This window comes from Thalassophryne amazonica, chromosome 21, assembly GCF_902500255.1.
Source record: "Thalassophryne amazonica chromosome 21, fThaAma1.1, whole genome shotgun sequence".
NCBI classification, from domain to species: Eukaryota; Metazoa; Chordata; class Actinopteri; order Batrachoidiformes; family Batrachoididae; genus Thalassophryne; species Thalassophryne amazonica.
This window is the reverse complement of record NC_047123.1, coordinates 22,264,229-22,292,083: the sequence shown is the minus strand read 5'-3', so window position 1 is coordinate 22,292,083 and position 27,855 is coordinate 22,264,229. Positions and strand designations below refer to the sequence as shown.

General features: G+C 40.9%; 4 protein-coding genes and 1 pseudogene across 5 annotated transcripts in view; all 5 read right to left on the bottom strand.

Annotated features, from left to right (window-relative positions):
- The window catches only part of otofa (otoferlin a), a 243,711-nt gene that overhangs the window by 145,521 nt on the left and 70,335 nt on the right, over window positions 1-27,855 (bottom strand). The gene's annotated exons all lie outside the window — the stretch shown is intronic.
- LOC117502582 lies at window positions 4,917-7,759 on the bottom strand (annotated as a pseudogene).
- On the bottom strand, window positions 11,222-13,710 carry LOC117502580 (tripartite motif-containing protein 16-like). 2 transcript variants are annotated; one of them, XM_034161626.1, is made up of 2 exons: window positions 12,012-13,710; window positions 11,222-11,965 (listed from the first exon to the last, which is right to left on the bottom strand). In XM_034161626.1, exons 1-2 carry the CDS (start codon window positions 13,597-13,599, stop codon window positions 11,865-11,867), a joined length of 1,689 nt encoding a protein of 562 aa, XP_034017517.1. In that variant the 5' UTR covers window positions 13,600-13,710; the 3' UTR covers window positions 11,222-11,864. The 2 variants fall into 2 exon arrangements, with proteins under 2 accessions (XP_034017517.1, XP_034017518.1); XM_034161627.1 differs by having other exon boundaries at window positions 11,222-13,710.
- Window positions 15,661-19,317, bottom strand: LOC117502585 (tripartite motif-containing protein 16-like). The gene is given in 2 exon segments (XM_034161630.1): window positions 15,661-18,340; window positions 18,343-19,317. Coding segments are annotated over 2 exon segments (1,632 nt in total). The 5' UTR covers window positions 19,304-19,317; the 3' UTR covers window positions 15,661-17,669.
- Window positions 22,984-26,680, bottom strand: LOC117502581 (tripartite motif-containing protein 16-like). The gene has a single exon (XM_034161628.1). The coding sequence runs from the start codon at window positions 25,630-25,632 to the stop codon at window positions 23,959-23,961; it is 1,674 nt and encodes a 557-aa protein (XP_034017519.1). The 5' UTR covers window positions 25,633-26,680; the 3' UTR covers window positions 22,984-23,958.

Genomic DNA, 27,855 nt, shown 5'->3' with positions numbered 1-27,855 from the left:
AGATGATTCCAGTAAGAGGAGTGTTTCAGCACTAATAAAGGAAAAGGAATTTTAAAAAATGCTCAATGTTGTAAACAAACACTGGGATAGTAAAGAAAGATCAAAGCGCGACTCAGGATGAGCCAGTCAACAAACAACACACAGTGAGATGCTCTAGCGATCCTGTATACTGTTAGTCAAGATATGATACATAAAGACATTCAGTTGTTGGTTAAAGTGAGAATTAAGTTGGAATGGAAAATGAAACAAACAAACAAAAAACAACTTCATTTCACAAACAGTCACATCCTGACTCCGACGACCCAAAAGCAGAGTGAGTGGAATCAGACTTAAGGCCACACAAATTATCATTCTCATGTCTGTTATTTCAGCTACCAGTAAAAAGAGTCGAACCCCAAAATGCAGATCAGCCAAAACACAATGACCAGATCAACACACAAAAAGACACTAATGGGCAGCGGAGTGCGCACACAACATATATTTTGCAAAATGTACATTCTCTAAGCACAAAGGTGAAAGTGTTGTGGTCTGTCCACTGTCTGTGTCTTATGTCCTGTCTTGAGTTCCACTTTAGTTTTCTTTTCAGTCCATCTGGTACTGTACCCACTGTGTCACACCAGGCAAACAAATCTGGGTTCCCATGAGTTGGAATCAAAAGAGGGATTCAATTCAACCTCCCCTCAAGTTTTCATGACATGATCCACATCTTAAAAGTATTGCAGAATATAGGATTAATGTTACAGAGACTCAGAGCTGAATTCAGGTTCTTACACGACAAAAGTCTCAGAAAGAAGCCAGTAGTCTGTGAGGACTCCAGGTCCAATCAAACTGAGGTTGGAGAATCCTTCTGCTGTAAATCTCAATTGCAAAGCAAACTAGTACCATCTGATATTGGGAATATTTAAACCTCCTTTAGCACCAGATAGGCCTAATGCTGAGGATTTTAGTCTGTAGGCTTTCATTTGTTCCAAATAAAATCTCTCAGCCAAGCTGTTAAGTAATTTCTATACCTTGTTAGATATGAGCAAAGATAATCTATGAGGGGCACAGCAATCTTGGGAGAAGATTAATTTTAACAAGAGACCATACCAACTAGCAACACACAAAGGGAAGATGTAGATCTTTTTTATAGTACCCAGCAGAGGGTTGAAATTGGCCTTAAACATTTCGTGAAACAGAGGAGTCATCTGAACACCCGGGTAAACAAAACCTGTTATGGGACCACTGGAATGGAAATAAGGCTCAGCAACAACAAGGCAAAAAACAGAGGTCACAGGTTCTGACACACATAATGAGGCATCATCTGCATAAAGACAGATTTTATGTTTACTTCCACCTACAATTATGCTCGTTATTCCTGGATCTAGAAAAATTACCTCAGCCAGAGGTTCTACTGAAAGAGCAAAAAGGGCAGGGCTGAGGGTGTAACCTTGACGGTTGCTCCCTCAACCCTGTCCTGCTGCATGACTGAGTGAAAAGTTGTCTGTAATATAATCATCCGTAAGAATTGAGGCTAAAGGCTGATGCTATAAAAGTTTGATCCATTGAATAAAATTTTCTCAAAAATTAGATTTATGTAGAATATGAAACTGATGGGGTCATTCAATCAATGAAAGTTTTTTTATATAGCCATTTCCACAGTCCAGAGGGTGACTAAAGTGCTTCACAGTCAGATAAAACATAAAGAATAACTTAAGACAATGAGACAATAAGCAAATTTAAAACAGATCCCAATGATTGGTCAACTTTGTGTCAAACTGTGTGAAAATCTGAATATTTTTACTATGGAAATAATGGATACCATTTATATTTAACACTTAAGGTCAAACTTCTTTACTTGAGTAAGGCAAGATAAGTATTTTTGAAGCTTATCACCATGTTCATACAGCCTGTGTTTTGCAAATAGAGTAGCACTCCTGGCTAATTGGGTTTGCAAGGCATCGATGGCCTGTGACACACGTCCCTTGTATCAAAGAAGGGCTTTTCACACTGCACACATAGATGCATCTGGATCGCTGTAAAACCCAACATTTTCAATGAGAAGCTTCACACAAATGATGTAATACATCAAAGATGCAGTCAAAGTTCAACCCAATCCAATTTTAACCGCTGTGACGGACCGTTGCACGGCCAATAGAAATGAGACACCCATGTAAAAGCACTGAAGACAATAGAGTGCAAATGTGTGTCAGAGGAGTATCAGAACTGCTAATTTACACAGAGCAGATTTCTAAATAAAATCCTTACAATTTTTTATTTTACCTCAAGATTAATTTCTGATTACTACACGTTACGAAGCTTACAAAATGTTCTTAAATTAGAAAACTTGTAATGAACTCAGTTTGAAGTTAAAAACCAAAAGATTCTATCCAAATCTTTGATTTTTCTGCTCTGTAAATTAATAGGATAACTTGTCTGTTGTTACTGCTGCTTCAGATGAGATGATTTCTTGATTAACATAATAATGTACCATGGACATTTACAGCGCATCCAGAAAGTATTCATAGCACTTCACTTTTCCCACATTTTGTTTTGTCACAGGCTTATTCCAAAATGGAGTAAATTATTATTTTTTTTTTTAACGTCAAAATTCTACTCACAACACCCTGTAATGACAACATGAACAATGTTTCTTTTTTTAGATTTATTAAAAGCAAAAAATAAAAACTAAGGCATCAAATGTACATAAGTATTCACAACTTTTCTTCAATACTTTGTTGATGCACCTTTGGCAGAAATTACAGCCTCAAGTCTTCTTGAATATGATGCCACATGCTTGGTGCACCTTTGGGAGGTTTTGCCCATTCCTCTTTGCAGCACCTCTCAAGCTCCATCAGGTTAGATGGGGAGCGTCGGTGACATTTTCAGATCTCTCCAGAGATGTTCAATCTGATTCAGGTCTGTGCTCTGGCTGGGCCACTCAAGGACATTGACAGAGTTGTCCTGAGGCCAACCTTTTTGTTAATTTATAGACACATTTATTAAACTGATTTTTTTTTTCACTTTTTATGACCAGACATCAAACAACAAACAAAAATCTCAGCACAGCACGTTATAAAGGCTCATATCCAATAAAAACTGAACAGTTCAAAGAAATAAGGTGGAAAAAGTGGAGTCAAAGGTTAGTCCAGAGCAATACTAGAACGTACTAAAACCACTGATGAGTTCAAAAACTGGCGATATGGGGTCCAGATCAAATCAAATCAAATCAAATCAATTTTATTTATATAGCACCAAATCACAACAAACAGTTGCCCCAAGGCACTTTATATTGTAAGGCAAAGCCATACAATAATTACAGAAAAACCCCAACGGTCAAAACGACCCCCTGTGAGCAAACACTTGGCGACAGTGGGAAGGAAAAACTCCCTTTTAACAGGAAGAAACCTCCAGCAGAACCAGGCTCAGGGAGGGGCAGTCTTCTGCTGGGACTGGTTGGGGCTGAGGGAGAGAATCAGGAAAAAGACATGCTGTGGAAGGGAGCATAAAATCAATCACTAATGATTAAATGCAGAGTGGTGCATACAGAGCAAAAAGAGAAAGAAACACTCAGTGCATCATGGGAACCCCCCCAGCAGTCTAAGTCTATAGCAGCATAACTAAGGGATGGTTCAGGGTCACCTGATCCAGCCCTAACTATAAGCTTTAGCAAAAAGGAAAGTTTTAAGCCTAATCTTAAAAGTAGAGAGGGTGTCTGTCTCCCTGATCTGAATTGGGAGCTGGTTCCACAGGAGAGGAGCCTGAAAGCTGAAGGCTCTGCCTCCCATTCTACTCTTACAAACCCTAGGAACTACAAGTAAGCCTGCAGTCTGAGAGCGAAGCGCTCTATTGGGGTGATATGGTACTATGAGGTCCCTAAGATAAGATGGGACCTGATTATTCAAAACCTTATAAGTAAGAAGAAGAATTTTAAATTCTATTCTAGAATTAACAGGAAGCCAATGAAGAGAGGCCAATATGGGTGAGATATGCTCTCTCCTTCTAGTCCCCGTTAGTACTCTAGCTGCAGCATTTTGAATTAACTGAAGGCTTTTCAGGGAACTTTTAGGACAACCTGATAGTAATGAACTACAATAGTCCAGCCTAGAGGAAATAAATGCATGAATTAGTTTTTCAGCATCATTCTGAGACAAGACCTTTCTAATTTTAGAGATATTGCGCAAATGCAAAAAAGCAGTCCTACATATTTGTTTAATATGCGCATTGAATGACATATCCTGATCAAAATGACTCCAAGATTTCTCACAGTATTACTAGAGGTCAGGGTAATGCCATCCAGAGTAAGGATCTGGTTAGACACCATGTTTCTAAGATTTATGGGGCCAAGTACAATAACTTCAGTTTTATCTGAGTTTAAAAGCAGGAAATTAGAGGTCATCCATGTCTTTATATCTGTAAGACAATCCTGCAGTTTAGCTAATTGGTGTGTGTCCTCTGGCTTCAAGGATAGATAAAGCTGGGTATCATCTGCGTAACAATGAAAATTTAAGCAATGCTTTCTAATAATACTGCTTAAGGGAAGCATGTATAAAGTGAATAAAATTGGTCCTAGCACAGAACCTTGTGGAACTCCATAATTAACCTTAGTCTGTGAAGAAGATTCCCCATTTACATGAACAAATTGTAATCTATTAGATAAATATGATTCAAACCACCGCAGCGCAGTGCCTTTAATACCTATGGCATGCTCTAATCTCTGTAATAAACTTTTATGGTCAACAGTATCAAAAGCAGCACTGAGGTCTAACAGGACAAGCACAGAGATGAGTCCACTGTCTGAGGTCATAAGAAGATCATTTGTAACCTTCACTAATGCTGTTTCTGTACTATGATGAATTCTAAAACCTGACTGAAACTCTTCAAATAGACCATTTATCTGCAGATGATCAGTTAGCTGTGTTACAACTACCCTTTCAAGAATTTTTGAGAGAAAAGGAAGGTTGGAGATTGGCCTATAATTAGCTAATATAGCTGGGTCAAGTGATGGCTTTTTAAGTAATGGTTTAATTACTGCCACCTTAAAACCTTTGGATCCTCTGGATCCTCATAAAGTGTCTCATTGAAGAGTGAAGCAAGCGTTCCATAATTCTATCCAACATTAATTAACTTTAGTAGGAGGCTTATCATTGATCCATGACATAAAATTATTCTTCCTTGCAGCAAATATGTAAGTAGATCATATAGTCTGTCAGAGCCACACAATGCTCACTTTCACAATAAAAAAAGAAAAAATAATACTCAAAAGAAAGGAAAACAACACAAATATACGACACAACAACAACACAACACAACTATACTATACTTGTACTGTATGTGTATGAATGCAAACTAAAACAAACAGAAAATATAATCTCTTTCAGCTACGACTACATTCTTTCAGTCAGGTGACCTCAGGGAAGAGCACTCGAACAAAATGATAATATGCATATTACCAGCCTATAAAACAAGGATTTATACAAAATTTCTTCTAAACGTTGATTGAAATCACCATGATATAATCCCCTTTAGGGCCTTTTGCCAGCAGGGGATAAAAAAAAATTGAAAATCCAAAGAATCAAGTCAGTCATCACATAAGGTCCACGACACACCACAGCAATATTTTGTATAATTATTATCCTCAACTAAAAATATCTTTTGAACAAAACAATTAATTAGACTGAAGCATTTTCTCATTTAATTACAGTAAAATTATGTTTTATGAATGACACGATGAACTGACGAAGAAAGTCTGTCAACTAGTTGATTGAGCAAAGCGGTTGCTATTGGTAACATTTACATAAACTATGAATTAGTGTGAATCAGCAACAAATCAGTAAAGTTTCATGCTGTTTTTGAAGACTTTCTGACTCCTCAGCTGCAGGATCATCTGACAGCTGCCACAACGTGACGACGACAATTAAAATTTTTAAATAAATCTGAAGCTGATGACATCATATTTTGTTGTGCATTTTTAAAAGGCAAATCTGGTGAAAATACAACTATAAATTGTGTTGTATTTGGTTTGGTGTGAATGTCTGTTTAGTTTCAGTGTTGTATCGTTTGGTGTCATCAGTCTTTGTTTGATTTGACATTTATTTCCTCTATTTCAGCTCACAGATCTCAGCAGTGTCTCCAGAATTAATAATCTTAAGTCCAACATGGAGCGGCTGAGTGAATGTGGTCTGGACTCTGTGGAGGAGAGTCATGGTTTCAGAGACGCTGTAGAAGGACAGAAGACCTGCTCTGTGATCCAGATACACTCCGAGTCTGGACGACAGACGACCTGAGACTGGAGTCAGGATACTGTTATGTCTGAATTTATAACTACTGTCAGAATAAAATAACAACCAGGATATCTGATTGAATCCAAATCCACATTCTCTCTCGGATCCTGTTCTCTTAATATTCTTGTATGTAACTGCAACATAAACTCTCTTCCCGTTCCACTGCACCTCCCAGTAACAACGTCCACTCAGACTCTCTCTGCTCAGGACCTGCCACCAATCAGTAAATCTATCTGGATGATCAGAATAAGACAGTTTCTGATCCAGACATTTTATTTTCTGTTTCCTTCAGATAATATCAGATGTTTGTTTGATGTATTTGGATCCAGTGTGATTTCACATGAATATTTTAAGAAATCAGTTCTGAGTTTTGTTTCTGCTTCTGACAGTAAAACATCCACTTTAGTCTGTGCACGTGAGATCTGCATCTGTTCCTCACTCAGAATGTCCTGTAGCTTGACTTTGACCTTTGACACGGCCGTCGTCACATCCTCAAAATACCTCAGAGGACGTGTTTGGATTCTGGGTGAGTCTGTAGCTTCAGGGAGGCGTGTCAGTGAGGGGTATTTTTGGAGAAACTGGTTGTGATCTTCTGATTGTGAAAGCTGATGAAGCTCAGCGTCTTTCCTCATCAGATCACTGATCTCCTGCTCCAGCTTCTCCTGAAGATCTTGTACTCGACTCATTTTGATTTTCTGCTGAGACCTGATCTGCTGCTTCACATCAGATCTTTTGTCAATGAGTCGAATCAGATCTGTGAACATCTTCTCACTGTCCTCCACTGCTTTTTCAGCAGAGTGACTGATGGCCTCCACCTCTCGCTGGAGCACCTTCACCTCCTCACCTCTGATCTGGATTCTCTGCTGGATTTGCTGTCGTCTCACCTCGACCTCTCTCTGCCTCTTGGTCCTTTCTGCAGCAGCTGACACCGTGTCGTGACCTTTATGTTCATCCACAGAGCAGAGATAACAGATACACTGCTGATCAGTACGACAGAACATCTTCATCACCTCGTTGTGATGACTGCAGATGTCCTCCTAGAGGTTCTACGAGGGCTCCACCAGCTTGTGTTTCTTTAACGGAGCGACATCATAGTGAGGCTGGAGGTGTTTCTCACAATAAGAGACCAAACACACCAGACAGGACTTGAAGGCTTTCAGTTTTCTCCCAGTCCACAAATCACAGGAAACATCTTCAGGTCCAGCGTAGCAGTGATCAGCAAGAGCAGCTTGGAGACCAACTTTCTTCAACTCCTCCACTAAATGTGCTAACATGGTGTTTTTCACCAGGACAGGCCTCACTGCAAAAGTCTGCCGACACTGAGGACAGCTGCTGATGTTCTTCTGATCCTCTCCATCCCAGACATTCTTGATGCAGTTCATGCAGTAACTGTGTCCACAGGGAATAGTCACTGGATCCTTCAGTAGATCCAGACAGATCGAACAGCAAAGTGCTTCTCGGTCCAGCTGAATTCTTTGCTGTGCCATTTTACCTCAGTGAACGTTGAACAGTTTCACTTTGTGTTCTGACATCAAGCATAACTGAGGAAGGAGGTGGAGTTTGAACAGAGGAGAACTCACTGATCGGGAGAACAGCAAGAAGAGGGAGGAGTTTTCAGACACCACTTCATTACAGGAAGAGGAGCTACACAGTTTACTGGTTTATATCAAAGCAAAGGTCAAAAACCTGCTGCACATCTGAGGACTCTGTTGATATGCACGTGCACGTTTACACAGAAGGTGCAAATCCTTGACAGATACACAGTCAAATAGGATTTTAATTGTTTTATACTTTAAATAGGTCTGAGAAAAGGTGAATAAAGTTGATGTGAAAACTGAAAACACAACATTCTGAGTTTGAGTCTGACATGTTTTCACACCTAGACCTTTTTAAAAAGAATTAAACTCAGTCCTCAAAGTGGACCATGAAGTGCACCAACAGAAAATGAAGTCAGTTCTTTTTGTGTTCACATTGTGAGTTAATTTCAAAGAGGACCAGGTTCTTTTTCTGCTCTACTTCAGCTCTGATGGAGCCTCAGTCCTCTTTCTGTTCACACTGTAGTTCCTCCAGAGTGCTCAGTCCTCCACCAAAGAGACTATCGTATCAAAAGGTGAAGCTCTGATGCATTTTAGACAATGGCCAATGGTGGCGCAGTGGAAGCGCTGCTGCCATCTTGGACTGTTGATGTTATTATCATCAGTAGTATAATTTAGCAGCAGTATAATTTAACATAGCTTTTTTTGTGTTGGTGGATCATTCATGGGATTTATTTTTGTCATGAGCGCAATGCTGAAGGGACGGTGGATAGCTTCAGCGCTTAATTTTTTTTTTTCCTTTGGGTTGACTGAAAAATGCACCCAGAGCAAACACAGAGGGACTTTTACTTATTCAAGGTGCATTGAGGGAAATAAGAATTTGATCCACTGCTGATTTTGCAAGTTTTCCCACTGACAAAGAATGGAGAGGTCTGTAATTTTTTATTGTAGGTACAATTCAACTGTGAGAGACAGAATCTAAAAAAAAAAAAAAAAAAAAAATCATATTGTATGATTTTAAATACTTCATTAGTATTTTATTGCATGAAATAAACATTTGACACAAAAAAACAAACAAACAACAACAAAAAACCCAGACCTTAATATTTGGAACAGAAACATTTGTTTGCAATTATAGAGGTCAGACATTTCCTGTAGTTCTTGACCAAGTTTGCATAGACTGCCGCAGGGATTTCTGTCCACTCCTCCATGCAGATCATCTCCAGATCTTTCAGGTTTTGACTTTCAGCTCCCTCCAAAGATTTTCTATTGAGATCAGGTCTGGAGGTCTAGAGACTGCCGAGGCTACTCCAGGACATTGAAATGCTTCTTACGGAGCCCCTCCTTAGTTGTCCTGGTTGTGTGTTTGGGGTCATTGTCATGCTGGAAGCCCCAGCCATGACCCATCTTCAATGCTCTTACTGAGGAAAAGAGGTTGTTTGCCAAAATCTCACAACACATGACCCCATCCCTCCTCCCTTCAATATGGTGCAGTTGTCCTGTCCCCTTTGCAGTGAAGCACCCCCAAATATGATGTTTCCACCACCATACTTCACCGATGGGAAGGTGTTCTTTGGGTTGTTTTCATCCTCCAAACACGGCGAGTGGACTTGACACCAAAAAGCTCTATTTTGGTCTCATCTGACCACATGATCTTCTCCCATGCCTCCTCTGGATCATCCAGATGGTCACTGATGAACTTCAAACGGGCCTGGACATGTGCTGGCTTGAGTAGGGGGACCTTGCTGCCCTGCAGGATTTTAAACCATGACAGTGTTGTGTGTTAACTCATGTAATCTTTATGACTGTGGTCCCAGCTCTCTTCAGGTGACTGACCAGGTCGTCCTGTGTAGTTCTGGGCTTTCTCAAAATCATTCTTATCCCACAAGGCGAGATCTTGCATGGAGCCCCAGACTGAGTAAGATTGACAGTCATCTTGTGTTTCTTCCAGTTTCTAATAATTACACCAACAATTGTTGCTTTCTCACCAAGCTCGTTGCTTATTGTCTTGTACCCCATCCAAGCTTTGTGCAGGTCTTCAACTTTGTCCCTGATGTGCTTAGACAGCTCTTTGGTCTTGGCCATGGTGGATAGGTTGGAGTGTGATTGATTGAGTGTGTGGAGTTCAAACAGGGGCAACTAATACAGGTCAAGAGTGCAGAATAGGAAGGCTTCTTAAAGAAAAACTAACAGGTCTGTGAAAGCCAGAATTCTTGCTGCTTGGTAGGTGATCAAATTTATTTTATTTTATTTAACCAGATATGTCCCATTGAGACTAAGACCTCTTTTGCAAGTGAGACCTGGACAGTTATAAAGTTTCCAATTAACATAACTTGCATGTCTTTAAATGTGGGAGGAAACCAGAGCACCCAGAGGAAACCCACGCAAACATGGGGAGAACATGCAAACTCCACACAGAAAGGCCACAGGTGGGAATAAAGGTGAATTTATTTTTTAAGATTCTGTCTCTCACAGTTGAAGTGTATTGAAGATAAAAATTACAGACCTCTTCATTCTTTCTAGGTGGCAGTACTTCAAAATTGACAGTGGATCAAGGAATAAGCAAAAAACAAATTACTAAACGTTCATATCTGCTGCAGCTGCCGTGATTTTGGCTTCTTTTGGTAGCCACATCATGTGGTCTGACTGTAGACCGAGTGGGTCTGACAGGTTGTAAACAGTCCAACATGGCGGGGACAGAATGGAACCATGGGGGAATCTGTTGCTATGGGGCATTCTGTTGAGCTTCACCACTTGGAACTACATTCTATTTGCCTCCACTGCACTGCTTTTATCTCCTGTTTTGCGTTATTTGTTGTTTTCAGACTACAGTCATGTGACCTGTCTAAGGCAAGCAAAGAAGGTTACAATACAGCGCAAAAAGGTGAAATGAGCCCGGCGCGCTTTATGTTCATAATATGTAAATTAAGTGAACCATACTGAGATCACCTCCCGTGGTACTCTCAGTTTGGTCTGTTATAAGGAGGTCTGAATCGGGTTGGAGTGTTCATATATGCACAAATAGTGCTGAGTCATTGAACTGAATTCCTTTAGAGGGCTGAAAAGCAAAACACCCTGAAATACAAAACAGATGCTCAGTTGAAATTTCACCTCAGTTCAGATTTAATGATTCGTGGGGAACTCCATGTCGACTTTGTGCCTCAGTGTTACAGTTGTACGTCCTCAACACATGGCACGTAATAACGAGAGTTCAAAGAGCGCAGTGGGTCAGCCATTAGCTTACATGCTAACTGCTATTAATGATCAGCAGCTGGTGTCTTCACACAGATGATGCAGACTGAATAGTTATGAAATTATTTGAAAGTTTTACAGCAAACATAATGAAGCTGAATGAAGTTTTTTTTTTGGTTGTTTTACCACAAAATCCGAAACGTTTTCTGATGCTGCATTCATGTCCTGTCACATTTTATGTATTCCAAAGCATCTGCTCGGATCGAGCTTACAGATATTGAAATTGTCTGGGCAAATTGAAATATCATCTTATTTCTGTAAAATAGAACTTTATGTGATGAAACTAACTGAATGAAACAAAATAATACTTTAAAAACCTTTATTCATTCTTGTACTGTTGTTAAATGTTCACATTTCACATACACACACAAACACACACACAAAGAATGTAAATGTGTGAAATGAAACAATAATGTCACACACTTCTGAAGAAAGAAAAAAGAAATAAAATGATGCAAACACATTTTGATGAAGTTAAACCTTTAGCTTTGTCATTTAAGGTTCTAGCAATTCAAAAACTCACAAATAGAGAAAAAACTAAACCAGGATGGTGATTAAAGTGGTTGCTATCGGTAACGTCATACATTTACATTAAGTGTTCTTTGGTTGTGAAACGCACAGTAAATCAGGAAAAGACTGATCTTGTTGTTGTAGACTTTCTGCCTCCTCAGCTGACAGATGCCACAATGTGACGACGATGATCAAACATCTTAAATAAATCTGCAGCAGATGACATTATATTTTATTGTGCATTTTTTTGAGGCAAAACCGGTGAAAATAAAAATTGTGTTGTATTGGTTTGGTGTGAATATTGTCAGTGTTTGGTTTCAGTGTTGTATCGTTTGGTGTCATCAGACTTGATCTGAAAATAATTTCCTCTATTTGAGCTCACAGATCTCAGCAGTGTCTCCAAAATTATGAACCGCAAGTCCAACATGGAGCGGCTGAGTGAATGTGGTCTGGACTCTGTGGAGGAGAGTCATGGTTTTAGAGACGCTGTAGAAGGACAGAAGACCTGCACTGTGATCCAGATACACTCCGAGTCTGGACGACAGACGACCTGAGACTGGAGTCTGGATACGCTTATTTCTGAAATAATAACCACTGCCATAATAATGTAATGCCCAGGATATCTGATTGTTGCCAAATACACATTGTCTCTTGGATCCTGTTCTCTTAATATTCTTGTATGTAACTGCAACAGAAACTCCCTTCCCGTTCCACTCCACCTCCCAGTAACAACGTCCACTCAGACTCTCTCTGCTCAGGACCTGCCACCAATCATTAAATCTACCTGGATGATCAGAATAACACTGTTTTTGCTCCACTGGTTTTATTTTTCTGTTTCCTTCAGATAATATCAGATATTTCTTTGCTGTATTAGGATCCAGTGTGATTTCACATGAATATTTGAAGAAATCAGTTCTGAGTTTTGGTTCTGCTTCTGGCAGTAAAACATCCACTTCAGTCTGTGCACGTGAGATCTGCATCTGTTCCTCACTCACAATGTCCTGTAACTTGACTTTGACCTTTGACACGGCCGCCGTCACATCCTCAAAGTACCTCAGAGGACGTGTTTGGATTCTGGGTGAGTCTGCATCTTCAGGAAGGCATGTCAGTGAGGGGTATTTTTGGAGAAACTGGTTGTGATCCTCTGATTGTGAAAGCTGATGAAGCTCAGCTTCTTTCCTCCTCAGATCACTGATCTCCTGCTCCAGCTTCTCCTGAAGATCTTGGACTCGACTCGTTTCGATTTTCTGCTGAGACCTGATCTGCTGCTTCACATCAGATCTTTTGTCAATGAGTTGGATCAGACCTGTGAACATCTTCTCACTGTCCCCCACCGCTTTATCAGCAGAGTGACTGATGGGATCCACATCTCGTTGGACGACCTTCACCTCCTCACCTCTGATCTGGATTCTCTCCTGGATTTGCTGTCGTCTCACCTCGACCTCTCTCTGCCTCTTGGTCCTTTGTGCAGCAGCTGACACCGTGTCGTGACCTTTATGTTCATCCACAGAGCAGAGATAACAGATACACTGCTGATCAGTACGACAGAACATCTTCATCACCTCGTTGTGATGACTGCAGATGTTCTGCTGGAGGTTCTTTAAGGGCTCCACCAGCTTGTGTTTCTTTAATGGAGCGACATCATAGTGAGGCTGGAGGTGTTTCTCACAGTAAGAGACCAAACACACCAGACAGGACTTGAAGGCTTTTAGTTTTCTCCCAGTGCACAAATCACAGGAAACATCTTCAGGTCCAGCGTAGCAGTGATCAACAGGAGCAGCTTGGAGTCCAATATTCTTCAACTCCTCCACTAAATGTGCTAACATGGTGTTTTTCACCAGGACAGGCCTCACTGTGAAAGTCTGCCGACACTGAGGACAGCTGTGAGTTCTCGTCTGATAATGTCTGTCCCATAAATTTCGAATACAGTTCATGCAGTAACTGTGTCCACAGGGAATAGTCACTGGGTCCTTCAGTAGATCCAGACAGATCGAACAGCAAAGTGCTTCTTGGTCCAGCTGAATTCCTCCTTGTGCCATTTCTCCTCAGTGAGCATCAAACAGCTTCACTTCAAGCAGTCTGTTCTCTGAAATAATGTAGCACTGATCATGTGTTGTTCACGGACTGAAAGATCTCCAGAAAATGTGGTTCATCAGGTCTTGCACCTCGTCACATGTTGGTTACACCCATCATCAAACATGACGCTCAATGAAGGGAACAAGGAAATACTGTGTGAAACATGAGATGATTCCAGTAAGAGGAGTGTTTCAGCACTAATAAAGGAGAATGGATTTTAAAATGTTCAATGTTACAAAGAAACACTGGGATAGTAAAGAAAGATTGTAGAGCGACTCAGGATGAGCCAGTCCACAAACAACACACAGTGAAATAAGTGATGCAATGGAGCAAAGCAGAGACCTTTTTTTGGAAGCATGTCAGATGGTGTCATCATGTCATCATGTTCACTAACTGTGTAAACAGTGTTGCCAAAGTTACTTTGAAAAGTAATCCAATTACTGATTAGTGATTACTCCTTGAAAAAGTAACTTAGTTACTTTACTGATTACTCAATTTCAAAAGCACCAAAGATACGAACTTAACAAAGTTAGTAACTAAGAACTTCATTCACATCAGCGACATAAAATCCAGACCCGTCTTGCTTTAAAAGTTCACCTCTGAATTCGTGAATTGTTTTCTCACTTCTGACTCGGAAGTATGTGGCTGATTTAAGATCTCATATTTTGTTGGCTGTAAACCAAAGAAAGTAAAAACAGGCAGATGATCACTGATGTCATTTATCAATAAACCAGTTTGAACAATGTGCTCGATTTCATGTCTGATGATATTGTCAATTAATGTGGCACAAGAAGGGGTGATCCTGACTGGATGTGAAATCAGGGGAAAAAGGAACCGTACAAATAATGTATCTAAGAAATCGGAAAGAATCCTCCATTTAAATGGGTGGGGGGAAAAAATCCATTTTAAAATCTCCACCAATTAAAAGAATCTTCTAGTTATTTTGTATATGTAGTAAACTTTCAAAATTGTCCCAACAAGCATCCACAGTTGAGTTTTGCACTCTGTAAATACACCAGAGAATGAATGTGGTTCATCAGGTCGTGAACCTCATCACATGTTGGTTCCACCCACCATCAAACATGCAAATCAATCAACTATTGGAGTTTTTCATGCTGTCCAGGAGTTAAGCCCAGATACCCGATGAAGGAACCTTGTTTCTGACCTTTTTTCTTTCATTCAGTACCCAAAGTTCATGGCCACAAGTGAGGACAGCAGCGTAAACTGACTGGTAACACGGCACCCCCAAACTGCCTTTTAAGGTTTGTTTTACCACAAGACAATTCTATCAAGATCATTGAGGTTAAAGGTCAAAATTGAAGTTTTTCAGTCCGATTTACACACATATGGCACACATATGTGGGTGGGTTCTGGAATTACTACACACAGTAAATGATTATCTTACAGATGATGCAGGGTTGCAAAAGGCTGTATGTATTATGGTTCCTGAGTATTCAACATTACAGTACGCGTCATTCTATGATCATCCTCCCCTCTCTGAATGTATAAGTGTATGCATCTTGCATCGAATACTGATGGGGCTTTCTATAACAAATTGACAAATTTACACCCCACTACACACAGTAAAAGATTTTCTTACAGATGCAGGGTTGCCATAGGCTGCATCTATTACGATTCCTCAGTGTTAAACATCACAATATGGGACATTTTGCTTTCCTACGTATGTATGTATTAATCAGTGTATGCATATACAGTGCATTCAGAAACTATTCACAGAACTTCAGTTTGTTCCACATTTTGTTCTGTTACAGTCTTATTCCATAATGGAGTAAATTAATCTTTCCCTTCAGATTCTACTCACAACACCCCATAATGACAGCATAAAAAGTTTTTTGTTTTTTTTTGCTCATTTATTATAAATAAAAAACTAAGAAATCATGTGTACATAAGTCTTCACACCCTTTGCTCAATGCTTTGTTGATGCACCTTTGGCGCACATTACAGCCTCAAGTCTTCTTGAATATGACGCCACAAGCTTGGCGCACCTATGTTTGGACAGTTTTACACATTTCTCTTTGCAGCACCTCTCATCCCATTCCCTTTCTGATACAACTCCAAATTATATGGAGAATGATGACAGGTGGCCTTGAACCAGGAACCTTTTGTTTGAGAAGCAGGTGCATGAACCACTTGGACACCACGCCACTCTGCGGCAACGTACACACACTTTGTGTGAAAAACAACATTGTGGGTTTGAATTCTGAACTTCTGCTTTTGCTGTGTAGGTGTCAGTTTACTGTGCAGAAAGTAAACACACACTGTAACCACTGATGGTATTTTATAATATTGTACTTTAAGACATTTCTCTTTTTAATCATTTCCCATGAGGTAATATGTTCAGCAGAGCATTTTAAGATGTGATTCACAAACAGTTTGGTTAATTAATCATTCATGTGCCTTGAAAGGTTACAAGTGTCACACAATGTGATGATAGCATGCTAACATTAGCATAAAAAGTCACTTGTGTCACAAGAAGTGAAGTTAACATGCTAACATTAGCATGAGCTCTGAAACTCTGTTGTGAGCGACAGGATTTAGAATGTAATTTAAAGAAACAGTTAAAATTTTGCTTTTAAAAATTGTAGTGTAAATATTCAGGCAATTTTATATGTTGCATGGAAAAAACTGGCAAACAAACAGTGTGTCGGTTTTGAGTTTTTCACCCAACAGACTGGCTAACATATAACAGAGACAGATTTGGGCCTTAGAGAATTATGGTTTACAGTTTTTCATCCCATTTACAAAATGTTCTCTAATACTTTGTATGTCCTGTCTTTGTCTTTATAACCTGTTTGGATCTTTCTGAGCAGCTTTTATATGCTCTAATAAAATATATTCATGGATCAAGGATTTATAAAACAATATGACACCATGTGGTAAATCTGTCTGAAGAAAGAGGTTCTCAAAAATTTAGTGACTGCAAAAAGGACACAAGTGAGGGAAGCCACCAAGACAACAGCCACAAGTCAAAAGGAGTTATATGTTTGTCCAACCTTGAAAGGGGGAAATGCAAATGTGCAACTTTTTAAATTTAGAGATACATTTATTTAACTGATGTTGTTGTTGTTGTTATTGTTGCTGTTTTTTTACTTTTTATGACGAGACATCAACAAAGAAACAAAAAAATCTCAGCACGTTATAAAGGCTTATATCCAATAAAAGATTGAACTGCTCAAATAAATAAGGTGCAAAAAGTGGAGTCCAAAAGTTAGTCCAGAGTAAAACTCGAACATACTGAAGCCTCTGAAGAGTTCAAAAACTGGAGATATGGGGTCAAGAGCCTCACAAAGTGTCCCTTTGAAGAGTGAAGAAAGTGTTCCATAATTATATCCAACATTAATTATCTTTAGTAGGAGGCTGATCATTGATCCAGGACATAAAAATATTCTTCATTGCAGCAAATATGAGTAGATCAAACAGTCTGTTAGAGCCACACAATGCTCACTTTCACAAAAAAAGAAAAATAAAAGAAAGGAAAACAACACAACTATACTGTATATGTATGAACGCAAACTAAAACAAACTGAAAATAATCTCTCTTGTCCCCGACTACATTCTTTAAGTGTCAGGTGACCTCAGCGAAGAGCACATCAGAAAAAGCAACGGACTCTCAGGAAAAAAGGACACAAACAAACAAAACAAGAGTGATCTGAGAGCACAAAATCCCCCACTGGCAAATGTTGCTTTGGGACAAGTTCTTGGTACATTCTGATAACATTTGTTTTGTCAACACACATCAACTGTTTGCACTTCAAGAAAAACTGTCAAATTAACTGTGAAAGTATGAATTAGTCTGAAACAGCAACGAATCAGAAAAGTTTAATGATGTTGTTGGAGACTTTCTGACTCCTCAGCTGACAGCTGCCACAACGTGAAATCGACAATAAAATTTCTTAAATGTCCATTTGTGTTGTGCATTGTGCATTTTTTGAGGCAAAACTGGTGAAAATAAAAATAAAAATAGTGTTGTATCATTTGGCGTCATCAGTCTTTGATTTGAAATTTATTTCCTCTATTTGAGCTCACAGATCTCAGCGGTGTCTCCATTAAAAACCCAAAGTCCAACATGGAGCGGCTGAGTGAATGTGGTCTGGACTCTGTGGAGGAGAGTCATGGTTTTAGAGACGCTGTAGAAGGACAAAAGACCTGCTATGTGATTCAGATACACTCCGAGTCTGGACGATGGAGGACCTGAGACTGGAGTCTGGATACTGTTAGGTGTGAAATAATATGTACTGCCATAACAATTTAACTCCCAGGATATCTGATTGTTACCAAATATACATTCTCTATCGGATCCTGTTCTCTTAATATTCTTGTATGTAACTGCAACATAAACTCCCTTCCTGTTCCACTGCACCTCCCAGTAACAACGTCCACTCAGACTCTCTCTGCTCAGGACCTGAGACCAATCAGTAAATCTATCTGGATGATCAGAATAAGACTGTTCCTGTCTCACAGGTTTTATTTTTCTGTTTTCTTTAGATAATATCAGATGTTTGTTTGCTGTATTTGGATCCAGTGTGATTTCACATGAATATTTTAAGAAATCAGTTCTGAGTTTTGTTTCTGCTTCTGGCAGTAAAACATCCACTTCAGTCTGTGCACGTGAGATCTGCATCTGTTCCTCACTCAGAATGTCCTGTAGCTTGACTTTGACCTTTGACGTGTTTGGATTCTGGGCAAGTCTGCATCTTCAGGGAGGCGTGTCAGTGAGGGGTATTTTTGGAGAAACTGGTTGTGATCCTCTGACTGTGAAAACTGATGAAGCTCAGCGTCTTTCCTCCTCAGATCACTGATCTCCTGCTCCAGCTTCTCCTGAAGATCTTGGACTCGACTCGTTTCGATTTTCTGCTGAGACCTGATCTGCTGCTTCACATCAGATCTTCTTTTGTCAATGAGTTGGATCAGATCTGTGAACATCTGCTCACTGTCCCCCACCGCTTTTTCAGCAGAGTGACTGATGGCCTCCACCTCTCGCTGGAGCACCTTCACCTCCTCACCTCTGATCTGGATTCTCTGCTGGATTTGCTGTCGACTCACCTCGACCTCTCTCTGCCTCTTGGTCCTTTCTGCAGCAGCTGACACCGTGTCGTGACCTTTATGTTCATCCAAAGAGCAGAGATAACAGATACACTGCTGATCAGTACAACAAAACATCTTCTTCACCTTGCTGTGATGCCTGCAGATGTTCTCCTGGAGGTTCTTCGAGGGCTCCACCAGCTTGTGTTTCTTTAACAGAGCGACATCATAGTGAGGCTGGAGGTGTTTCATACAATAAGAGACCAAACACACCAGACAGGACTTGAAGGTTTTCGGTTTTCTCCCAGTGCACAAATCACAGGAAACATCTTCAGGTCCAGCGTAGCAGTGATCAGCAGGAGCAACTTGAAATTCAACATTCTTCAACTCCTCCACTACATGTGCTAACATGGTGTTTTTCACCAGGACAGGCCTCACTGTGAAAGTCTGCCGACACTGAGGACAGCTGCTGATGTTCTTCTGATCCTCTCCATCCCAGCCGTTCTTGATGCAGTTCATGCAGTAACTGTGTCCACAGGGAATAGTCACCGGATCCTTCAGTAGATCCAGACAGATCGAACAGCAAAGTGCTTCTCGGTCCAGCTGAATTCTTTGCTGCGCCATTTTGCCTCAGTGAACGTTGAACTGTTTCACTTTGTGTTCTGACAAAAAGCAGCACTGAGGAAGGAGGCGGAGTTTGAACAGAGGAGAACTCACTGATTGGGAGAACAGCAAGAAGAGGGAGGAGTTTTTAACAGACTGTTTCGTTCCAGGAAGAGGAGCGACACAGTTTACTGGTTTAAATCAGAGCGAAGGTCAAAACCTGCAGCACGTGTTGATATGCACCTTGCACGTTTACACAGAAGGTGCAAATCCCCGACAGATACACAATCAAATAGGATTTTAACTGTTTGATATTTTACGTCAGTCTGAGAAAAGGTGACTGAAGTTAATTCAATTTTAATTTCAATATATTTTCATTTATATATATCGCCAAATCACAACAACGTTGCCTCAAGGTGCTTCACACAAGTAAGGTCTAACCTTAGCAACTCCTAGAGTAACAGTGGTAAGGAAAAACTCCCTCTGAGGAAGAAACCTCAAGCAGACCAGACTCAAAGGGGTGACCCTCTGCTTGGACCATGCTACAGACACAAATTACAGAACAATTCACAAAATGAACATACAGGAAATGTTGCCAGTGCACAAGACAGTTCTGGAACAGATACCACACCCATCTCTGAATGGAGCCACACCTCAAACAGAGAGAAAAGAAAAAAGCAACAGAATTGGAAAGCCAACAAATACAGTGTAATTTGTCAGCATTAAGCAACAAAAGAAACAAAAGAAATACTGAGGAGATCGCTGGCCACTTGCCCTAAACTTCACTAAAAGACCCATAGATAGAGTTGAGGCCGTGGCCCACTCCGTTTTCAAATAAAATTAATTAAAAAAGTAAAAAGCATAGAAAAATACTACGCCAGTAAGCTAGCCAAACGAAAGGGAAAATAAGTGCGTCTTAATTCTGGACTTGAAAGTCTCTACAGAATCTGACTGTTGTATTGATGCAGTGAGATCATTCCACAGAACAGAAGCACGATAAGAGAAAGCTCTGTGACCTGCAGACTTTTTATTCACCCTAGGGACACTAAGTAGTCCTGCACCTTGAGAACATGAAGTCTGGCCGGGACGTAGGGTTTAATTAGGTAAGCTACATAGGCAGGTGCCAGTCTGTGAACAATTTTATAGACTAGTAGCAGAATCTTAAAATCTGATTTCACTGGGACAGGAAGCCAGTGAAGAGATGCCAAAATGGGTGTAATGTGGTCAAAAGAGCCGAGCCATGTATTTTTGAATGTTTTCTCAGTGTTCTTTTCAGCTAATAAAGTGACACGCTATGTGTTCTTTGAAATGTAGAAATTGTCGCTCTTTATTTTGTCTGCCTCAATTACTACAATGTCAAAATTTACAAAAAGAGAAAAAACAAATTAATACAATTGTGCAGATACATTTTGATCAAGCAGTTAAAAAATATTCTGAATCTGTTTTAGAAATAGATTAAATCTGAAGTTTGCAATTTCTTATTTCAAAATGTCTCTTTAGACAGACTCCAAAAACTGAGTGAACTTAAAGAAATTGAAAAAATTATCTGTCATGGCCTGAAAGACTAAATATCAAAGCAAGCAGATGTTTAAAGGGGAGTCATAACCGATTGTACGCTTACAGTTTATATGAGCTTTATCTATTGAATTATGACATTTTGTTTTGCATTTTTTGAGGCAAAAGTGGTGAAAATCATAGATGAAAGGTCACAAGGCCCGTAAATGTGGTGTACGTAAAGAGCAGAGACAGGGATGCAATTTTTGTAAGAGCTCCACTCACAGAGGCGAAAGCTGTCGATGCAAGAAAAGACGATTTATTCCCATTTGGTTTACTCCCATTTTGTCTGGTCATCAAGCGTCCTCTGTAACCTTATCATCACCTTCCCTGTAACCACAGTCATATCTTTAACCAATTCCTTGAACTCTCTATTTTAAAAGAATTTGACCTTTTAATGTCACCCAAAGGCCAAAGGCTATATGACAAATCGAGGTTATACATGTTACAAGCACACCTCTTTAACCTCGAGACCGTCACCTCTCCTGTCTACTCAAGGTCTAAGGTCATGTGATCAGCATGACCTTGATCTATGACTTCATATTAAAGTTTAATAGTAACCACAGGTGTATGTTGAACTACTTCCTTGACATAGCCATTCTAAATATCATCAATGTATCAGTGGTAAACAACACCAGAGGTTTTATGTGCTGCAAACATTCATTCCTGTGTCGTCATCAATCACTGGGACAAAGAGTACATGATTTTTTTTTTTTCTCCTGTCTATATATATAGTAATAGTAAATGCCACACTGGCAGAACCATTTATGAACATTAATACACATATATGCAATTTATTCTTGCAGGACCGAAGGTACGTAGTGCGTGAGTGAATGTGGTGTGCGTGTGTGACCCTCATCCGCCCTTCCCGATCACCCTACAAGATCTTACTCAAAGCCGACTGACAACTTCTATCAGGAGGGACCAACCATCAAAACAACACGAAGACAGACAAAAACGAAAGACAAGTGGTGAAAGCAATAACTGTGAAGTGAGACACAGAGGAGACGGTGCTCCAACATAAAACATGCCAGAACAAACCACCACACATGAACAAGCAGTGACAGTGACAGTCTGTTGTACGTATAGTTAGTGAGCATTCATTCCCTAATCTAGGACACCAGAATCTTGATCCCCTTGAGAGCACCCAAAACCGAATTGGGGTGTCGGCCACGAACACGTGACCAGCCACACACAGAGACCCAGATCACAGCTATATATTGATCACTACTGTGGCTGGTGTGTTGGGCCAAGATAAAAGTACAGACCCCTACCATAAGACATGGACCACTCCAGCAAGTCGGAAGCCATACGGCCGACCGCAAGCAACAACGGAAAAGGGCAAAGGACGCAGGGCCCCAGGAGGAACCAGGCGAAAAAGGGCAGCGGAAGGGCAAAGGGGCCAGGAAGGGCAGCCACCAGACCCCCCCCCCAGGCAGCCCGCAGGACTCCCCAGACACCTCCAACCCCCAAACCACCCCCACCCCGGAACCAAGCCCAAGGTCGGGAACCGCCTAAGCGAGAACGAGACAACACCCCACCCCATGAAAACAGCAGCCCCCAAACCCACAGCAGCTGTCCACCCCTGTGCCAAACTCCTGCGCCCCACCGCCACCACCCACCGCCCCAATGAGCCGCAGGACCCCAGGCCCGACGATTCCCAGAGCAGGACCCCAAGACCACAGCAGATCGGGCGAGGCAGACCCCCCCACCCCAGGCCCCCACCACCATCCAGGGCCAAACCCCACATGCCACACTCACCCTACCTACCAACCCCACCATAATTGTTATGGTTAACGCCCTTGTTGTGTACGACCCCGTAAGTGAGCAAAGATAGTGTTGCATTAAAAGCAGGGCAGGAGACGGCAGGTGGCAGACTGCCATTGCAGGCTGCGGTACACTGCTGCACCACAGCCTGCCCTGCAAACCCACCACCGCCTGTGACCCCAACTCTGAAAAGTGAGTGTGTTTACTAATTGTGTTGAAATATAGTGTGTGCATTAAAATGGCAGGGCAGGAGTGGCAGATGGAGATCAATCCATACCCAACACCTGGCTGCAGAACTATATGATCCCTATAATGTGCAACTTAAACCCCAGTATTATGTGCGTGCATGTACTGTGCTGGTGAAGTGCATTAAAGTGAGGGAAGCCACCACAACAACAGTGACGATTCAAAAGGAGTTATAGGCTTGTCCGACCTTGAATGGAGAAACTGCATTGTGCAACTTTTTTAAATGAGAGACACATTGATTGAGCTGAAGGTTTTTTTTTTGTTTTTTTTTTACTTTTTATGATGAGACATCGACAGCACGTTAAAAAGGCTCATATCCAATCAAAGATTGAACATTTCAAAGAAATAAGATGCAAAAAGTGGAGTCCAAAAGTTTGTCAAGAATAATACTGGAAATATGGAGTCGAGATCCTCACAAAGTGTCCCTTTGTAGAGTGAAGCAAGTGTTCCATAATTATATCCAACATGAATTAGCTTTAGTAGGAGGCTGATCATTGATCCAGGACATAAAAATATTCTTCCTTGCAGCAAATATGTGAGTAGATCAAAGAGTCTGTCAGAGCCACACAATGCTCACTTTCACAAGAAAAAGAAAGGAAACAACATCAACACAAACTCAAACAAACTGAAAATAATCTCTCTCGGCCCCGACTACATTCTTTAAGTGTCAGGTGATCTCAGCGAAGAGCACATCAGAAAAAGCAACGGACTCTCAGGAAAAAGGACACAAAAAACAAAACAAGACAACAATATCCCCCGCTGGCAAATGTTGCTTTGGTACAAGTTCTTGGTCCATTCTGATCACTTTTTTCAACACACATCAACTATTTGCACTTCTAGAAAAACTTTCAAATTAACTGTGAAAGTATGAATTAGTGTGAAACAGCAACAAATCAGGAAAGTTTTAATGATGTTGTTGGAGACTTTCTGCCTCCTCAGCTGACAGCTGCCACAACGTGAAAATGACAAAATTTCTTAAATAAATCTGCAGCTGATGACATCATATTTTGATGTGCATTTTTTGAGGCAAAACTGGTGAAAATAAAAATAAAAATTGTGTTGTATCGTTTGGTGTCATCAGTCTTTGGTTGATTTGAAATTTATTTCCTCTATTTGAGCTCACAGATCTCAGCAGTGTCTCCAACAGCATAAACCCCAAGTCCAACATGGAGCGGCTGAGTGAATGTGGTCTGGACTCTGTGGAGGAGAGTCATGGTTTTAGAGACGCTGTAGAAGGACAGAAGACCTGCTCTGTGATCCAGATACACTCCAAGTCTGGAAGACAGCCGACCTGAGACTGGAGTCAGGATACTGTTATGTGTGAATTTATAACTACTGCCATCATAATATAACAACCAGGATATCTGATTGTTACCAAATATACATTCTCTATCGGATCCTGTTCTCTTAATATTCTTGTATGTAACTGCAACATAAACTCTCTTCCCGTTCCACTGCACCTCCCAGTAACAACGTCCACTCAGACTCTCTCTGCTCAGGACCTGGAACCAATAAGTAAATCTATCTGGATGATCAGAATAAGACAGTTTCTGATCCAGACATTTTATTTTTCTGTTTTCTTCAGATAATATCAGATGTTTGTTTGATGTATTTGGATCCAGTGTGATTTCACATGAATATTTTAAGAAATCAGTTCTGAGTTTTGTTTCTGCTTCTGACAGTAAAACATCCACTTCAGTCTGTGCACGTGAGATCTGCATCTGTTCCTCACTCAGAATGTCCTGTAGCTTGACTTTGACCTTTGACACGGCCGTCGTCACATCCTCAAAGTACCTCAGAGGACGTGTTTGGATTCTGGGTGAGTCTGTAGCTTCAGGGAGGCGTGTCAGTGAGGGGTATTTTTGGAGAAACTGGTTGTGATCCTCTGATTGTGAAAGCTGATGAAGCTCAGCGTCTTTCCTCCTCAGATCACTGATCTCCTGCTCCAGCTTCTCCTGAAGATCTTGGACTCGACTCGTTTCGATTTTCTGCTGAGACCTGATCTGCTGCTTCACATCAGATCTTCTTTTGTCAATGAGTTGGATCAGATCTGTGAACATCTGCTCACTGTCCCCCACCGCTTTTTCAGCAGAGTGACTGATAGCTTCCACCTCTCGCTGGAGCACCTTCACCTCCTCACCTCTGATCTGGATTCTCTCCTTGATTTGCTGTCGTCTCACCTCGACCTCTCTCTGCCTCTTGGTCCTTTCTGCAGCAGCTGACACCGTGTCGTGACCTTTATGTTCATCCACAGAGCAGAGATAACAGATACACTGCTGATCGGTACGACAGAACATCTTCATCACCTCATTGTGATGACTGCAGATGTTCTCCTGGAGGTTCTTCGAGGGCTCCACCAGCTTGTGTTTCTTTAACGGGGCGACATCATAGTGAGGCTGGAGGTGTTTCTCACAATAAGAGACCAAACACACCAGACAGGACTTGAAGGCTTTCAGTTTTCTCCCAGTGCACAAATCACAGGAAACATCTTCAGGTCCAGCGTAGCAGTGATCAGCAGGAGCAGCTTGGAGACCAACTTTCTTCAGCTCCTCCACTACATGTGCTAACATGGTGTTTTTCACCAGGACAGGCCTCACTGTGAAAGTCTGCCAACACTGAGGACAGCTGCTGATGTTCTTCTCATCCTCTCTATCCCAGACATTCTTGATGCAGTTCATGCAGTAATTGTGTCCACAGGGAATAGTCACTGGATCCTTCAGTAGATCCAGACAGATGGAACAGCAAAGTGCTTCTCGGTCCAGCTGAATTCTTTCCTGCGCCATTTTACCTCAGTGAACGTTGAACAGTTTCACTTTGTGTTCTGACAAAAAGCAGCACTGAGGAAGGAGGCGGAGTTTGAACAGAGGAGAACTCACTGATTGGGAGAACAGCAAGAAGAGGGAGGAGTTTTTAACAGACTGCTTCATTCCAGGAAGAGGAGCGACAGTTTACTGGTTTAAATCAGAGCAAAGGTCAAAACTTGCTGCATGTGTTGATATGCACGTGCACGTTTACACAGAAGGTGCAAATCTCTGACAGATACACAATCAAATAGGATTTTAACTGTTTGATATTTTAGTCTGAGAAAAGGTGAGTGAAGTTCTTGTGAAAACATAAAATTAAGAGTTGATGCTCAGTTCAAATTTCATGTCTGGATTCAGTGATTCAAGGAACTCCATGTCAACATTGTGCGTCGGCGCGACAGCTGTACGTCTTAAACAGATGATGTGAGTTTAAAATAGAGAATTCAAAGAGCGTCGTAGTTCAGCAATTAGCTCACATGTTAATTCCACTTTTAAACAAAAATTTTATTTTCTTGTTCTTTGAGACTGAGAACTGATTTAGGGTCATTTTGGGTGCTGAATCTGAATCTGAGCTCAGATCTCCTCTATTGTTGTTTGTTTTGTTTTGTTTTTGTTTTTTTTGCAATCTGCATGTTCCGTATTGATGGATTACACAAACATTGCTCATTCACTCACGAGTTTGACGTCACTCGTGCACAAAACAACTTCACAAGCATAGTTTTTAATCCAGGCTTGCAAAATGTGAACAAGAGTTGTAATACCGTTTATGACGCCAAGGAGGTGTGCGAGACGACGGCTTTTGCTTCAGTGCTTCATACGTGAAATATGTTTTCATATCTCAAAAACATGATGTGATTGGCAAAAACTCACACCAGATTTGGATTCAGTGCCCCCAAATCACCAAAAAATCCACTGAAAAACTCCAGGCCAGAAAAATCATGTTGACCAGTGTTATTATTCACGATCATCGGCTGGTGTTTTGACACAGATGATGGAAACTGAATATTTACTCAATAATTTCATAGTTTTACAGAAAAAAATAATGAAGCTGAGTGGTTTGTTTTTGCCACAAAATTCGAAACGTTTTCTGATGCTGTGTTCACGTCCTGTCACATTTTCTGTATTTTAAAGCATCTGCTCAGATCGACCTTCAAGGTATTGAAATAGGGCAGCGCAGTCTCGTTTGAACCCCTGTGTGAAATCGCAAGATTTGACCACATCCGAGGGCAGCCTGCACAGACACAGGAGAGACTAATCCCCGGGCGGAGTGTGGGAGTTTCAGCACAAACCACAGATTTACTAGATAGGGTCGAGCTGTACAAACGCCCCGCCCTGAGTGGATTGCGGCCCTGCCATCTTGGAATGCTGAAGCGGTCTCGCGCTGTCAGTGGAAAACTCATGCTCTGAACTTGTAATCACTGTCGATTCTCTGGCCGACTTCTCCACTGTTATTTACACTGAAGACGTGAAAACTTGTGCTAAGGTCAATTCAGATATGTAGATTCAATTTCTGAAGTCTGTTGATTCTTTCTCCCTATAAAGCTGTGAATAGAGCATAAAGTGGGGCTCCTGTCAATAGAAAACTCATGTCATCAGTCAACTCAACATCAGTCAATAGAATGTATGTGATGAAACAGTTTGAATAAAACAAAATATCACTTTGATAGAATGAACACAAAAGAAAAAACTTTATTTATTCTTGAAATGTTCTTAAAGGGTCACATTTAACACACACACACAATCAGAATGTAAATAGTGTGAAGTGAAACAATAATGTTGTGGCGCACGCTCACACACAATGTACTGTTTGAATAGAATTCACCAACTCATCACCACCTGTGGTGGTCATGTAAGTCCACCTCTATATGTAAAACTGTTTCACATGTAATTGTCCTCCACTGGCGGTCCTCATACTGTTCCCCTGCTGTGCGTGAAAACAATAGCATCTGTTTCCCAGCAGGACCTGTGCCGGGCGATGTTTGAGTGATTGTTCTCAAAGCTGTCTGAATAACGTGGATTTGATCAACAGGAGCAGACAGACGTCTGCCCCCTACTGTATGTGCAAAAAGCCGGCCCGCTCCTTTGACGTTTTACTGCAGTGACCCTGTGGAGTGAGGAGAGAGCTGAGCTGTGTATTTTTGAATGTTTTCTCAGTGTTCTTTTCAGCTAATAAAGTGACAAGCTATATGTTGTTTGAAATGT